Here is a 16,397-nt window from a genome sequence, read left to right on the forward strand (position 1 = left end):
CTTTTAGTGTATGAAAAAGAACAAAACATTTAAAAATATATATATATATATATATATACTGGTGATCAATCAACATGAGGACAAGTGACTGACAGTGAGCAAGAGTTTGTGGTTCTTTCACTGTTTTAATGATGCACCTGTCGATAAGGCTTTCTGGAGTGCAATTTCATGGTGAAAATGTTTGTCCTAACCCGGTTTTCCTTTAATTAGCATAATGAAGGGGTTAGACAGAGCTATGATGGATGAGTGAAGGCTCCTGCATGATATGGATTGCTAAGCTAAAAATACATTGAAAAGGACAATAAATCAAATATTTCAAGTTGATCCAAAGCTGACAAGCAAACAAGTTTAGCTTGTTAGATTGACACTGACATATAATGGATTACTTCTATAAAGTATTACCTCAGTAACATTTTAAAGCAATATAGGTATTAAAGGTGTTTTGGAAAATGTATACATATAAGGAAACATTAATGAGTATATATTAAATTAAGAGCAACTTTCTATAAGTATGTTGTAAAAGCACATTAAATACAATACATAAATCTGTATGTTTGAAAATAAGAGTTTTGTTAAACTTTAATTTAATACAGGCAGTAATACACTTTTTGAAAAGTATACATATTAAAAATGTTTTCAGTATATAGTGAACTTTAAAGAAGTATAATAAACTACCATTATCCTATGTTTTCATTATGAAAACATACACAATTTTTTTTAATGTGGGAAAGTTTACAATTTATGTATGAAGTAACAACCTCTTTTCCTCATCTCTGATAATCTAACATTTTTTGGAGATGCAAGTTTTTCACCCAACATCAGAGATTTGATATTTCTATCTCCTAGTTTGTCTCGCTGCAGCCACTTTGACTGCTTGCCCCTCAGAGGAGAAAGCAATCTACACGGACATAATTTGATTCATCATTTATTTCGCCTGACTTTTCAGATCGGATCAAACGCTGGGTGTCAATTGGAAAGTCATTCAGATAGGTAAACTCAGAAAGCAGCAGTTCTCATACAGAAAAGCATTAAAAAAGACTTTGATAAAACAGATGGAGGAATAAAAAGGAATAGGAGTGGGAAAGAGAGACTGGCTTTCACTTTGTGATTGTTTGTGGAGTCAAACCAACGTGAAGGGCAAGGATTCAACCAGTCAAAATAAGAAACAGCTACCTTACACACCCAATCAGAGGACAGAAAAAAGAGATAAGGCACAGCAACAGCCACTGACAACTAGAGACGTAGACCAAACTGAAACTGAAGAGGGATGAAAGGAGAACATTACAACTGCGACTGTGACACCAAATGATGTGATGAATGGCCAATTTTGGAGGAAAAAGTCACGTTTCACCCAGTTAGAGAAGTGAAGGGGCATGACAACAGCCAACCAGGGGCCAGTCGCAGACAGAGAACAGATAGGAGACGGAAGGGGCGGTGGGGAAACACACACACTCACTCACACACACACACACATACACAGAAACAGACAGTGAAAGTCGAACACACACTCCCGACTGGCCAACGTGGAGGTGAGAGGGGCATGCTGACGAGGCGAGACTGAGAATGAGCCCATAAATCCTGCTGTCAGCATCAAAGAAAAGCAGACAAGACCCAAAGAACACCTCGAAGCCTGACCCCCCCTTCCCTTCCCACCGCTCCCAACACACACACACACACACACACATACATATACACACACAGAACACACAAACACATAGAGAAACACACACAGAGGAAGTGGAACACTGTGTAAATGACTTGTACCACTTAAGGGGTCATGCTTGTGTGTGTGTGTGTGTGTGTGTGTGTGTGTGTGTGTGTGTGTGTGTGTGTGTGTGTGTGTGTGTGTGTGTGTGTGTGTGTGTGTGTGTGTGTGTGTGTGTGTGTGAGAGATAGATGTGTGTGTGTGTAGTGTGAAAGTCTGTGTGTACATGTGATCTTGTGGTTTCAGCCTGTCTGTGTTTGTATGAGAAACAACAAGGCATGTGCGTGGGAAAGAGCATGAAATATTCATCTCTCCGATCTGAAGTTCAAAGTGTCCCGAGACCTTTATTTTTCTTCCAGAGTGACGGGAAAAAACAGACAGAACTACAGACAGTCAGACCTTCAGACGGACACGTGGACAGACAAAGAGTTAGAACGACAGAAAGTCAGAAAAAAAGGTGACTGGTGGAAGTTATACCTGTACTGTTGTTTGCAGCGTCTTCGCAAGTGGATGAATAGATGGATGGACGAATGGATGGATGGATGAATGGATAAGTAGAGCAGTGTGTATTGGGGGGCAGGGTTTAGGGTTGTAGGGTTAGGGATTATCAACAGGAGAAAAGAGGGAAAGAAGAAAAAAAAACATGAAACAATTGTGATAAGGCCAAATGAATACCATCCTTTATTATTTCTTCACTTTTCTTCTTACAGCATGGATGTAAAACAAACTCCCACTATGTTTGACTGCTCCGCAATACAAGCACAATTTGTGTATTGAGGACAAAATAGCAAAGTAGTATCTTGAATGGTGTTTGTTTTTCCAGTCCGTTACTAAACCTCTCGCATCTCTATCTGTTTCGCAAGCGTGTGTGCAAGTGTGTAGCTCAGATGGTTTTACCTGTGAAAGTGTAAACTCCATTCAGCCGGACGGAAACTGAGGGAGTAAGGGCGGAGGCAGGGGAGGAGGAGTAGGAGGGAGTGGCAGTGGAGGGTGCGTTGCTTGCGGAGGAGGGAGGAGGAGTTGGGAAAGAGGAGTCGGGAACAGATGGCAGGTCAGGGAAGAGGGCGTTGGATAGCGTGGTGGTGGAGGACGATTCGGCAGGGGCGGTCGACACGTCAGGCGTGGTAGGGGTGGAAGGGGAGGAGTCGAGGATGGGGTCAGGAGAGGAGTAATTGGGATCAGAGCCGGAGCCAGAGAAGTTGTCAGAGGAGTCTGGGAAGGGGGGGAAGGTGGAGTCTGGGTCTTGGGACGAGGATGTGGATGAGGAAGATGAGGCGTAGGAGTAGCGAGGAGCCAGCAAAGTGCGAAAATGGCCATGGATCGAATCAACGGGACACACGAAAGCGAAGGGAGAGAAGCGTAACAACGAGAGAAGCGGTTGGATGGTAAGCGGTAGCGGTGGTAATGGTGGCGCGGTTGGATGAGAAAAACAAAACAAAAATAGGAAGAAAGAAACGAAACAAAATCAGAAGAGAAAAAAGATGGAAGAAGTACAAGCAAAGGCACAACAAACGACGAAATAAAAAGAACGTGATGAAGAAACATAAAAGAAGAAGACATCCTCTTTCTCTACAACAGTCCTTCTTCTCTCCATCTCTTTTCCACCACACATCTCTCTCTCTCTCTCTTGCTCTCTCTCTCTCTCTCTCTCTCTCTCTCTCTCTCTCTCTTTTTCCATCAGTCTTTTTGATCATCCTCGTTACCTTGCACCAGGAGTGTGTACTCTCCCTGGTTGTTTCCGATTCCGTTGTCAGCCTGGCATAAGTAGACACCATTATCTGATTTGTTGAGCATCTCGAAGCGTAAGAAAGCACCGTCGACTCTGGCCAGTGGGGGGAGCTCTCCATCCTTCTTCTCCCACAGGTAGGAGCTGGGCCTGAGAAAGAGAGGGGAAAAAAGAGATACAGAAAGAATGAGAGTCATGAGTTGAAGTGTACACACTCTGCACATTCCCTAAAAAAAAAAAAAGGAACTCAAATTAAAAATCAAAAGAAGGACGGCGAGTTGAGAAGAGAAGGGAGCTGTGACAACTGCTGCATGAGAAAGAGAGAAGATAAAATGATAAAGGGTGATATAGGGGGAGAAAGAAAAGAAGAAAAGGTTAGAGGAGAGCAGGGGCCAGGAGCAATGAAGACAGAAAACAAAGAGCTTTACCAAGAGAGAACAAATTACAGAAGAGATGGATGTTACAGTCAAGACAAAATACAGAAGGGACTTAAGGAGAAGGAGAGGGTGAAAGATGGAAAGAGGGAGTTGTTGCAGCAGATTGTAAAAGAATTGAGAGTAGAAAAGAGAGAGATGAAGAGAACGGAGGAAAGGAGGATGGGGTTGGGAGGACTGCCACAGCTTGAAAAGAGAAGAGATTAAAAGAGATGGAGGGAGAAGAAGAAGAAGAAGACAACAGAACGAAGATCAGCATTTCAAATCAGCCTGCGTTAAAAAAAATCCATTTCTGCATAACAGATTGTGTATGAGAGAGATAGCGAGACGTGCCTTGATAAAAGAATCAATTATGTAAATGTGTGAGTCCTTAAGCGCTGTACAGTAATTACAATGACGGGGAGCCTGAGTCGGGGACAGACCTGAATGTGTTGGACTGATTAATCGCTCCTCCAAAAGGGAAAAAACCCTCAGCTATACCTAAAGGTGCAAACCGTAAATTCACTGTGGTGGCCTCACGGCTATTTGTGGTTGTACAGTTACTGTTAAAAGCAGAGAGAGCACAGCTCTTCCACAAAGCTCCTTTCGATTTTCATTAATATTTTAGAATTATTTAAATTTAGATTTATGTTTCTGAGGGGCAACTAGTCTGTTGCTGCTGCTGGGCAAAACTCTCAAACCAACTGAAAGCAAATGAAAAACATAGTCTGCTTCCTTGACACCTGCTCCCCAGCAAACACATGGGAGACTGTGGGCTTACTGGAAAGCTTAAAGCTGGAAATATGTCATTTATAGTATAAATCTTAACAACACTGAACAAGAACTCATGTGTTCAGTCAGCTGTCTCGAGGCAAATAAAAATTCAACCATAAAGTATTTAAAACGAGCTCGTCCTCACCATGTTTGGCTTCTTCGTCTGGTTACCTGCTATAAAATGTAATCAGCTGTTGTATTATACCGCCTCCAAATGATAGATAATATGCAATTAACTGAACAATTAACTTCACATTTAGAAGGCTGTAACTGGTGTAGTGTTATTAAACATAACGTTCAAAAGTCAATCTCTTCGTTTACAGCAGCTAGTTTAAGCGCATGAAGCTGATTGGTCAGATGTACCCATTTCAGATCATGCTAATAATTGTGTTTTATACTTGACTATGAGCTCTGTTTAGATTGAAACTTTTCAATTAAGTATGCACACATTAGTAAACATTACACAAAAATCATGATATGCTTGAAGACATTCTTTATTGCAATTATGGGTACTTTGGTGTGGCTTGTTCCTCTCTCTTACAGCTGTAATCATTATCATACTAAAGAATGAGCATTTGGGTGTTTTTGCTTAAATTATTCATATAAGATTATCTGAATTATGCTAATAGCTAAAATCTTAGTCATCCAACAATTTTTGCCAAAAGTATCTGTCATCTCATCAGTATTTTCCCTACACTAAGAGATTATTAAAGGATAAGGGCGGTATTATTCTATTTTTTACTCATTTCCAACAAATCCTGTGAAAAAAACTGAATCATCAATGCGGCAGTTCATCTCTTAGTGCTTTAAGACTTCCCTACCCTGTCTGTGGCACTAACCCATATGCCTAATTGTTTCTCATGAAGATGAAAATCTTTAAAAAGTGTTTAATTTTTTTTTTTGGACAGGCTTAGTAACTTCCTAAAACAGCTACGCTCTATAGATTTAAGTAAATGTCTCTCAACTGGGAGTAAAGAGTGCGTTTTTTTTCTTCTAGGGTCTATTTTGAGCCACGGATTTAAACACATTTGGCGCTCTAGTGAGTACTTACAGCACCAGGATGTTGTATGTGGGATTGACTCAAAATAAACTAAGTTCTCATGTCCACTGTAATGTAGGAACATGTGTGTGGCTCACTGATGTGTTTTTGTACAACAATAGAGCTCTGTGGCACAGAGAAATAAGCTAGGTCAGGCTTTGCAAAAGTTATAGGATCAATTACTTGTATTTTCAGTCTTAGGATTTGTTGACAAAAATGAACATCTCAACGCTAGCCTTATCCTTTAACCAGTTAAGGGTTACGGATTACCGTAATCCAGTTACATGTAACCTGCTGTTTTCTAACCATGGCCATGACTTTGCATACTTAAGAAAGCTTGCACGCAATAGGTCAAGGTTATGCAAGCCTTTCTGGTTGTAAATGTGTTATAAGTGAATAGTCTTGAGGTGTTTAGCTCTGTTAAATTACTTCCAGAGCAGAAATGCGATGCGATTGTGAGCACTCCTGGGCCGTGCTGATCGAATAGATGGAAAATATAATAGAATGTAGAGCACAAATTCCTTTCTCTTCTATTAGAGACCTCTTGCTGCCAAGGCGTCAAGGAATCACGGTATAGAATTTGATACAGTGAGTTATTCTTTTGAACCTAACAGGATGTAACCACAGACAGAAAAGAGTGTATCATGGAATGGAGTGTGACATTCATTGAGTTGGATTGGGGAGGGCAGCCTGGGAGGAGGAAAAGGGAGCCGAGCGGTTGGGTGTGTCGGAGGAAAGGTGTCATCGCAGTGATTGGGTTTTGACTGACAGCTGCGGGGGCAACTTGTATCTGATTTGATTGGACACTAGCTCATCCACGGGCGGCGGGTGCTCTCTCCTATCGCCCTGACTCGCGCACACACACACACCGGCTTTCTCTTGTTTGCTCTCCCTCTCTCTCTGTCTTAGTCATTCGCTGCTTGTCACCAAATCTTTCTGTTTCCCCTCCGCCCACACGTTTCTCCTCTCGCTACCTCTCCCTCTTCTGTCGGTTTGTTTTCCTTAGCTCTACACTTCTCCTTCCCTTGTCATTTTTGCCACAGCCTCACAGTATCTCTCCTCTCTTCTTCTATAACCTTATGTTTTGTTTCATACAGCCTCTGCCACTATGCAGACACTTTTATCTGAAGCCTCTCTGTCTAGTATGAGCTCAAGGTGCATTGTATAGAATTTAGCGGACTAAACAGACAGAACGGACTTGGCAGAATTATTCATAAGTATGTTTTAATTAGTGCACAGTCACCTGAAAATAAGAGGTTTTCGCTACCTTAGAATGAACCCTTTATAGCTACATCATGTTGCACCATCATGTTTTTACTGCAGCCCAAAACAAACAAATCAAACACTGGCTCTAGAGAAGACCTTTCACATCTTTTTTGCAAGTTTAGTGGCCATCATAGATTCTTCTACATGCTTGGAAAAAGAAAGGGGGTATTCACTGTCCCCTAAATGCTACACACTGCACCTTTAAGTCCATTTTTAGAATGGGTAATCACCGTGGGAGCTGAACTCTGAGCCCTTGCACTGTCAGAGCCATTTTTGAATTACATAGCCCCATTTATTACCATAGAACAAGACTTTTCCTTATAGAGAACATACATCATTTAATGGATGCTTTCATCTACAGTGTGTAATTGTATCACAAATAAATATATCATCACATTCCCGTCCCTGTGGGAATTGAACCCTGCAGCATGGCACACTGTTCGTGCATTGCTTTTCTATAATTCATCAACTACTTTGCTGCCTGTTAAAGCACGTACAGGGAATGACAGTCTCCTCCTCCTCCCCCGCCCCCTATCTGTTCTACATGTCAATCAAACTAACCGGCTAGTCTTATTACTAGCCACTCCTGTGATGAGCTGACAAGGGAGGAGAGAGAGGGGGGAGAAGGGAGGGAGCGAAAGGAGACCAGAGCGGGATGAAGGGGAGGACGAGGAAGAGGAGGAGGAGGGATGGGGATTTGAGAGGGAAAAGGTGTGAGAAGAGATAGAGGAGAGTTATAGGAAAGGACAGGGCGGAGGAGTGTAGGGAGGCATCGTGACAAGACGGAGAGGAGCGAATGAGCTGTGAGTGACACAGCGGCACAGAGACACACAATGATGGAAGGATGGAGGGATGGAGGGAGGCAGAGGGCAAAGAAGAGGGGAGGAGAACAGATCGATAGGGCTGGTTGACTGGATGTTCATCTATAATGCAGAAAGGCTAGGGGAAAAGAGTGCATTTGTGTGGTATGATTTAAGACAGAGGTTGCAGTTCTGTTCCTGTGTGTGTGTGTGTGTGTGTGTGTGTGTGTGTGTGTGTGTGTGTGTGTGTGTGTGTGTCTGTGACTATCAGGAAATTGTGTACACACTGTATCAGTAAACACATGGGAGCTTGTACAAGCAGGGGCTTTCACTAAATGTGCCTGTGTGTGTGTGTTTATGTTCATGTCATGTTTGAACAAATACTTGCATGAATAGATGTCAGCAATTGTAACATCTTAACGTGTGATTTGTTTACAAGTGTGTTTGTTCATGTGAATGAGCGAGCTGTCGGTGCTGTTACCTGAACATGAAGCATAAAGGTGTTTGGGATGGTTTTTTTGTGTTTTTCTAATTGTGTACCTGCAGTGCAATTTGACACCTTTTCAGTAACTGAGTGTTTACATGTGTGTCTTCTTCGTACATCTGTCTAAAGAGCCTCGGAAATCTACTGGGACTCTGTACATGGCCGGGGTGAAAGCTTTGACCGGAATAAAGATGGCAGCGTCCAACCTGACCTGTTCAGGCCAAGTTACTAAAATAGTTACTAAGTGAGTATCTTATATGCGATATTAAAGATAATATGCTATTTACTGAGCATAAGAATCATGTTAGGAACACCCGGTTCAAGTGCTGACAGACTGCATTAGTTCTGTCTGAAAGGATTTCATAAAAAAGGCTACAAACAAAGAAAGGAAGCAAATACAAGACACAGTCTATTGAGAACTAAACCCTGAATTAACCGTCCATCCGAGACTCAATTCACTAGAAAAACATCAGCATCAGTTGTTTGTTCAAATGCTTAAAACAGCCAATGTTTACGTTTCCTGACAAGCTGTCTCTTTTGGCAAAAAAACAGTAATGACTGTCCTCTCTCAGGAGCAAATGTGTAAAAACCTTTTAGGAACAAGGTTTGGTTGGATGGTTGTACATACAAAGTGTCAGATAGCAGCTTCATCCCTTCTCCTACAATCAACAAAGGTTTCTTTCAACCACAGCTATGATCTTTCCGTAACCTTACCCAAGTACTTTCCATTGTACATCTACATCGGAAAAATCTAACCAGACATCAACTAAGTGGCATCGGAAAAAGCTCGAATGAATCATTTTTTGTAATAGGCACTAGACAAATAATGTCTTCCTGATGTCAGATCAGATCAAACCATCTTTTATGTTCTTATAGGTGGTTTTGGAAGACAATGACAAGCAACCATTCAGGTATAGAAATTAGGTATGGGAGCTTCTTCTCATTCACTGTATATCACTGTACATAAACAACTTTACTTTAAAAATGATGTTTAAAGGCTCCACTTATCTCCACATGGGTTACACATTGCAGAAGGAAGATTCAGTCGCAAGTCATATGAATAATGCCTGTGCTTATGTGGCACCAGCACTAGTATGTCTTTGAATACTGATTTCTGTGAAATATGAGCACTTCAATTATCTTAATTGGCTTTGACAGAGAAGAAAGTCTTAGTAATGTTACATACTTGTTAGAAAATATTGCAACATGAGCGTGACCATTATTTCATTTATGTGTTGCTGAATTGTATAAAAAACATTTTCTTTGCACCTTACGCTTTTAATTGATTGTTTAACTACCAGCATCCTTGTTACAGTAATGTGATGTAACTTCAAACTGGGATTTGAAATTGGCTATGTTTGTGCGTCACTGTGCATACAGTGTGTGGACTGCGTTAAATAATTGACAGCGTGTGAGTATACATGCATACGAGCAGATATGCAGACGTGTGTGTGTATGTAGCTTACTCAGGGTTGCCCCTGGCCGAACACTGTAGATAAAACTTCTCCCCCTCTCTTGGCAGATCACTCTGAGGCAGGATCTCCACGTTAGGGGAATCTGTAAGTGGAAGACAAACAGACACACACACAGAGCATAGTTACATAACACAGGACTCATAACCGTTCAGACATGCACAAAGCACTGACTGTCTCATTCATCCCCATCTCCATCTACTCCCATCTGCATCCTGTAGGCGTCACCATCTCACTGCCTCCCACAATGACATAACCCCTTACACAACGATTTTGACTTTCCTTCGGCAATGCAGTACCGCGATCGCACCCACAGGATGGCAGCACCGGCACAGCTTCCGACATGGACCCATTTACAGTTACATTTTAGATGATTACCTGCTCTTTTCATCCACAGTGACTCAACTCTGGGCAAGTGCACTGGCAAGGGAAGGTTAAATTCATGCATGGTCATTATTACAGGCAGCTAATCTAAAATGATTGGCCAAGAGATCAAATTGCAGTGGGGGAAAATAGGCCTATCCAACCCGATATAAAAGGAGAGCAAAGTATGAATTTTAAACAAAGCAGACGCTGGTTTTAATTCCTGCAGTTTCTTTCTCCCTCCCTCTCTTCCCCCAGCATCCCCCTATACCCACTCTCCTCCCCACTCCAGCCCGTTCCCCAGTTGACTCACACAACACCCGCAGAGTCTGCTCGCTCCTCTTGTCCCCTGGGTGGAGTGAGGGATGTTCGACAGCGCAGGTGATGAGGGCGTCGTCATCGCTGCGGCTCACCTCCAGGGTGAGCTCGCTGCTCACGTTGTATGTGGGTTCCTCTGGATCGGAATCCACCACGTCTGGACGCCCTGAGGTGAAGAGGGACAAGAAGGGGAGGGGACAGTCAAGAGGAAGGCTGCATCTTAACCAGGGACTAGTCTAACACATGAAAAATACACACAGAATATGGTGCAGTAAAAGGCTCTTGGCTATAATTTGGATGTGGCGGTTTTATGCTGTAGAACTGTACAGAACAGCAATGACCCCCATTTGTTCCCATTAAATGAAAAATGCAGCTACCTGTGCCTGTGTACCTGTGCAGTTACCTTGTGCCCCTGGATGTTTTGTTCTGCAATCTATCATTATATGCCACAAATACTGCACATCTAACATTGCATTTCCACATATTTTTTATAGCAATATCATACCTTTTCTCTCCCAAAAAGGATTTTTCTGCTGACTCATTCAGTGAAGTATACAAATTTTATAAACCACAAAATGTGATCACAAATTTTAGGGAGAACAAGCCACCCTGTCCAGTCATATAAAATCTCGAGGTTTGTGTTTATCTTAAAAACAGCAGCAGTAATCTGGGTCTGAAGTCAGTTTGCCAAAAAATGTGTATGTGCCAGAATGACTAGTCAATAAATAAAACAACAGAAAAGTATCAAAAGCATCTTTTTTCATAATTGATGATCGTTTAAAGCCATAAATCATGCTCGTTACAGCTTCTTAAATAAGAGTATTTGTTGCATTTCTCGGTTTTATATCTATCTATGAATTATCTTTATTTTTTTGAACTGTTGGTCAGAAAAATCTGAACATAACAGTTAGTTGCAGTCTTGTATTTTTTCCATTTAGCAAAGTGCTGTGATGTGATGTGGTTAAGTTTATTTGTTTCTACAAGGCTATAAATGACAAACTGCAGACGCCAGAGCAGGGTTTTTTTTATTGAAATCCTCTCCGTTGTACATCCTGCCCAAACATGCCTCATTCATGAAGACACAAAACTAAATAAAACACACACACACACACACACACACACACACACACACACACACACACACACACACACACACACACACACACACACACACACACACACACGCACAAAGAAAAACAGTCTCAAAGCTACTTCATCCTCCAAGCTGCAAAAGTCAACGTAGTATGTTGGCAGCTCAAAATGGCAGCAAGAGTTAACTGAGATGCTCACTTCCCTTCAGTATCCAGAGCCCCTGTAATGCAACATCAGTAAACTGCACACAGCACGCTCATGTTTACTAACCAGGCCAGTCTGTGATGTTTTATGCTGAAGGACACCAAAGGGACCAGAGAGGCTAAAGATCTAATGTTGCTACGTCCAGCTTTCTTTGGACTTCTTTGCTCGCTGTTGCTTAGGAGACAGCTTGCATTTCACATGATGTGATCCAACACTGCGGACGGAGAAGCAACCGTACCCAGGAGTTTTATTATGGCAAACAAACATAATCTACAGCATCTTCACTACAATCTGTTGCAGCCATATTTTGTTAAATGTGCCTGATAAAAACAGGTCTGTTCTTATTTTATTTTTAAATCCTGCATTTTGTAAGTTTTAAGTAACAATATGACCATCTTTTCATACAGTAAAGGCACTTTTCCATTTCCTGTGGATTCCCTTTCATTCATTTAGAAGAAAAGGAACTGGGTGTATAAGTTGTAAGTATAGACCAGACAAAGTATGAAAGCATAAACACAGTGGAGACTTTCATCCGGAGATCGCACTCTATTGAAAGCAAAAAAATATATCAAACTGGGTGGTCAGACCGTGAAAGTGGTTGGTGAATCTTGGAAAGTGGACCAGAACCTTATCACTTTTTCTTGCATGGAGTGAGACACACGTGCACACACGTACACACATATAAGCATGGGCGCATGTAGGTCAAGCTCATGAATAACATATACACAGAGGAGAAGGAGATAGTGGCATGGAAGCAGATTGGAAAACACACACTTGCACACACACTTTACGCTCTACCTCACTCTTCCTGCCTCTCTCTAACACACAAAATATTACAGTTCCCTCCTCCTCTTCATCCTCCTCCTCCTCCTCCTCCTCCTCCCTCCCCCTCCAGAGAACTCTTCAAATACCACTGAATCTAATGCCATCTCTCTTTTTATTACCATAACCATTCCTCTGACCCACAGAGTAAATTAGTTTACTTTCCAGGTGCATTTCAATAATCCTACGCCACTCAGGAGTCTTTTCGTCACTGTCTGTCTCTCTCACTACCTTCTCTCTTACTCTATACACACAAATACAGACAGTATATCGCCTTTATTAAAGACCATGGATCTCTAAAACCAGACTTGGGAATGAAGATATCCCATTTGTTTACTTGCTGACTCTTGGGTACAGTATTTTCAAAATCATACAATTGAGTTTTAACACGTTTTTCAGGCCCAAGGGGTCACAGAACTGACTCAACACATTCATTAAGCCAAAAAAAATAAGATGCAGTCAGTTTAAGTGTGTTTCCCAAGACAGCTGTGATGCACATTTACTAATAATTCACATTTCCTCTGTTCATTATAAGATAATCAGGGTAGATTTGCATGTCAGCTGCTGCAACTGGAGCAACGAGCAAATTGGACTGGAAACAGCAGTAACAGGTTGTGTTGCAATGGATTACCAACAAACTAACAGATTCTACCTCTTAAAGGGGATATTTCACATTATATTTGCAGTACTATACACATTATCAAATCCTTTGTGCAGTATTGTTTTAATACAGGTCATTTTTCAACAGTACACACACTGTGTGCAAGGAATGCTTTTATGCATTTCCTTGGATTTGAAAGGTCAGTTAAGCCAAATTCTGCGGCCCCTCATCAACCACGATGAAACAGCCAGGACTCTCTGATATATATCATTTGCTGACCCAACCAACCGTGTTAGAAGTTGCTGCTCCAAGTAGAAAAAACAACACTAGCTGAATTGCCTTTTTTCCAACTGAAAATAATGGCAGTGGTTAGAAGTCAGGGTAGCTGATATCAAAATACTTTTTGGAGTGAGATTAATCAAAAATGGCTGTAAGTGACTAACTACCTTTTCATCACCTAAGCTAAGGACTAGCTTTATACCATTCCCTGACATCTCCTGTCCTCCATTCTACTTCCATCAATCTACCAGCCTCAACTTCATGACCTGGTGGCGATAGTTCATTACCTTGAATGATCATTCTGTGGCAAAAGTTCTCTGAGAGTCGTCACTATCCTCGCTAAATAAAACTGGTTAATCCAATAATGATGGTCAATGTGTCAATCCGTCTCTGTCCCTCCCCAGCAGTAACTTCTTTTTCCAGGAATAGCATCTCTATCTGGATAATCCACAACAAACAGTTGTGGACAAGAAACTATTTATTTGGCAGAAAGTAGTTCTAAAGAAAGCTGTTAAGAGGAGGTCTGTGGATTATCCCTAGAAACAGGAGCACTATTTCTGGAAACAGATATCGCTGTTGAATGTGATTCTTCAATACTGTGAGCACCACAAACAGATCGATTAAACCATAGGCAAATCTTACAACTATTTGCATAGTTCAAAAGGTAAATGGAAAAATATGCTTCTTGTAATTTGAGTGAATTGATATATAGGCATTGCTACAAGTGCGACCACATTGAAACACAACATTTATCTCAACTCAGTACTCAAGGTTTAGGTTTTTATATCATAACCTTCAGTTAATTTAGTTTATGAAATATTACCTCATCACATTAACTGTTATTAAATACAGTTCAAGAGTTCACAACAGTTAACAAAATTACAAAAACATATAATATCATCAAAGTTATTTTTTTAATGACTGATAAATAATTAAAAATAAATGAATATTCAATTTATTTTTTTTAACATTGGTGGAAGTGTGTGCCCTATTCTTTAATATTTAAACTCGACTTTGCAGAACCTGCTAAAATTTTCATGGGATGCCCGTACTTTTCTATGAAACTCCTGTTCCTCGAATAAAAAAGGTGGGCAATCGGCACATCCTTGAGACTAACTTTCCCCAAGGTGGTGATGTGATGCAGATGAGGCACTGGTGTTACTGATGCTTAAACCCTCAAGCGTACAATCCACCATAAAATAATCATATTAAGAGAATCAAACAACTGGTTGCAGTAATTACTGCGTCCAGCGTGTTGGGGCTTTTAAGGCTGCAGAAGAGTGCTTGTGGCCACAGTTCTGGATTAGAGCTGAAACAATTAGTCAATTAATCGATTACTGGATGGAACGAAAAGCACTTTTTCAGCCTGAGTTTTTAATTCAGAATCAGCTGTGACATCTTGTGGGACATGACTAAGTCCTAAAATGAAGGAAATCAGACCACTTGATTCATAATAGTCATCTGAGCCAAAGAAAGTCTAAAGGGACATTTTCTTAATTGGGAAAATCACATAATGCACTTAGCACTAATAGATTGATTGCAGTCTTTACTTTGTCGTCACCTCTTTATCCACAATAAACTCCTTAATCAGTGTACTATTTTGAGACATTTACCAAGCAAAATGGCAATCGTTAGCTGAGCTCTGCATCTGAAATGTGAGGATTTGCAGCTCATCTGAGTTTCATATCACCGTACTATTGTTCAGATAAAAATCAAACTGAAGACCTTCTCAAATGTGACATTTCACTGCCCTACTTGAATGGCTTTGTGTTTTGGACTGTTTGTCAGAAAAAAACAAGCAATTTCCAGTTGTCACTTTAGACTCTGGCAATTTTTTGATGGGGATTTCTGTCTATTTACTGACATTTCATAGACTAATTCTGGCTTAAAAGGTAATATAAAAAACACCAGCTGGACCGCTGTGGGAATGTAAAATGAAAGAGTCAGTAAAACTCGTTATTATTCAACAACTATGCCAGCAGAACAAGACACTTAACCCCCAGCTACTCCAGTGGAGCTGCTCGGTCGCCTGAAGCAGAAGACTCTGGAAGGTTCCACTTGGCGCCTCTGTGGTGTGAAAAACGAAACAGTGAATAGGAAGCAACGCATGGCTTAACACCACCGTGCATGCTCAGCAAAAGCCCTTCCCCTTGGATAAGGGAAGGTTTTAAAATAATCAAAACAGTCATCACTTTTAAGCTTAAATCGGATTATGGACTGGTGAAAGCTATCAAGTCCTATTTGAGCGTTCATATGATGTCATCATATTTGGGAGGCGTATTAATTAGTCCTGTTACTGGATTACCAGGTGCACATAGCTGCCGGGACATATTCTGGACGTATATCTATTGGTGGAAAGTGACTTTACCTTTAATCAAATACTATATGTAAATATAATTATGAAGATCTTGTGCTTTACTTTAATATTTCCTTTCTATTTCACTACAATTCAAATGTTATTACTGTACTTTTTAATCCCTTACATTTATTTCACTACTCAGTAAATACGATTTTTAATACAAAACAAATGAGCAGCTTATGACATATCATACATTGTTACTGAGTAATCTACTTGGCATTGTGTAAAATAGTGAAAATTGGCTAACATGAGATTCTGCTCACACATTAATGAATCAATAATAATAAGCGGTATTGAGTCATCATAACACTGCAAAATTGAATATGTTTGTGTTCTGGTCCGTTGGTCAGACAAAACAACCAATTTAAAAACATTTTATAGACTAAATGATAAATTGATCGATCAAAAACTGTCAATGATGAATGTGTTTGTTAATTAAAGCCCTGGATTTGTTCCATTTCCCGACGTGCCGTGATTGTGATTGAACTGACTTTGAGTTTATTAACTCCAGACTATACAACCTTCCCTTCTGCTGACATTCATTTTCAAATCCTCTCCGTGTTACATCCTGCCTCAACATCCTTAACATCTCAAAAACTACTCCATGGCATCCTTAAAGCAGCAAAAAGCAGAGATGATATCATATATATAATAATGAAGCAATATGAAAGGTGCCATTG

The 16,397-nt window shown here is 40.7% G+C and overlaps 1 protein-coding gene across 2 annotated transcripts in view; it reads right to left on the reverse strand.

Annotated features, from left to right (window-relative positions):
• The window catches only part of cadm3 (cell adhesion molecule 3), a 91,816-nt gene that overhangs the window by 8,403 nt on the left and 67,016 nt on the right, over positions 1-16,397 (reverse strand). Inside the window, exons 6-9 of one of the 2 annotated variants that reach the window (XM_062429048.1) lie at positions 10,356-10,526; positions 9,674-9,764; positions 3,409-3,581; positions 2,183-2,203 (exon numbers count right to left, since the gene is read on the reverse strand). In XM_062429048.1, the coding sequence (XP_062285032.1) occupies positions 2,183-2,203; positions 3,409-3,581; positions 9,674-9,764; positions 10,356-10,526 (456 nt within the window). The remainder of the gene's footprint in view (positions 1-2,182; positions 2,204-3,408; positions 3,582-9,673; positions 9,765-10,355; positions 10,527-16,397) is intronic. The other variant, XM_062429049.1, reaches the window with a different exon arrangement.

Source organism: Scomber scombrus, chromosome 11 (assembly GCF_963691925.1).
Source record: "Scomber scombrus chromosome 11, fScoSco1.1, whole genome shotgun sequence".
NCBI lineage: Eukaryota > Metazoa > Chordata > Actinopteri > Scombriformes > Scombridae > Scomber > Scomber scombrus.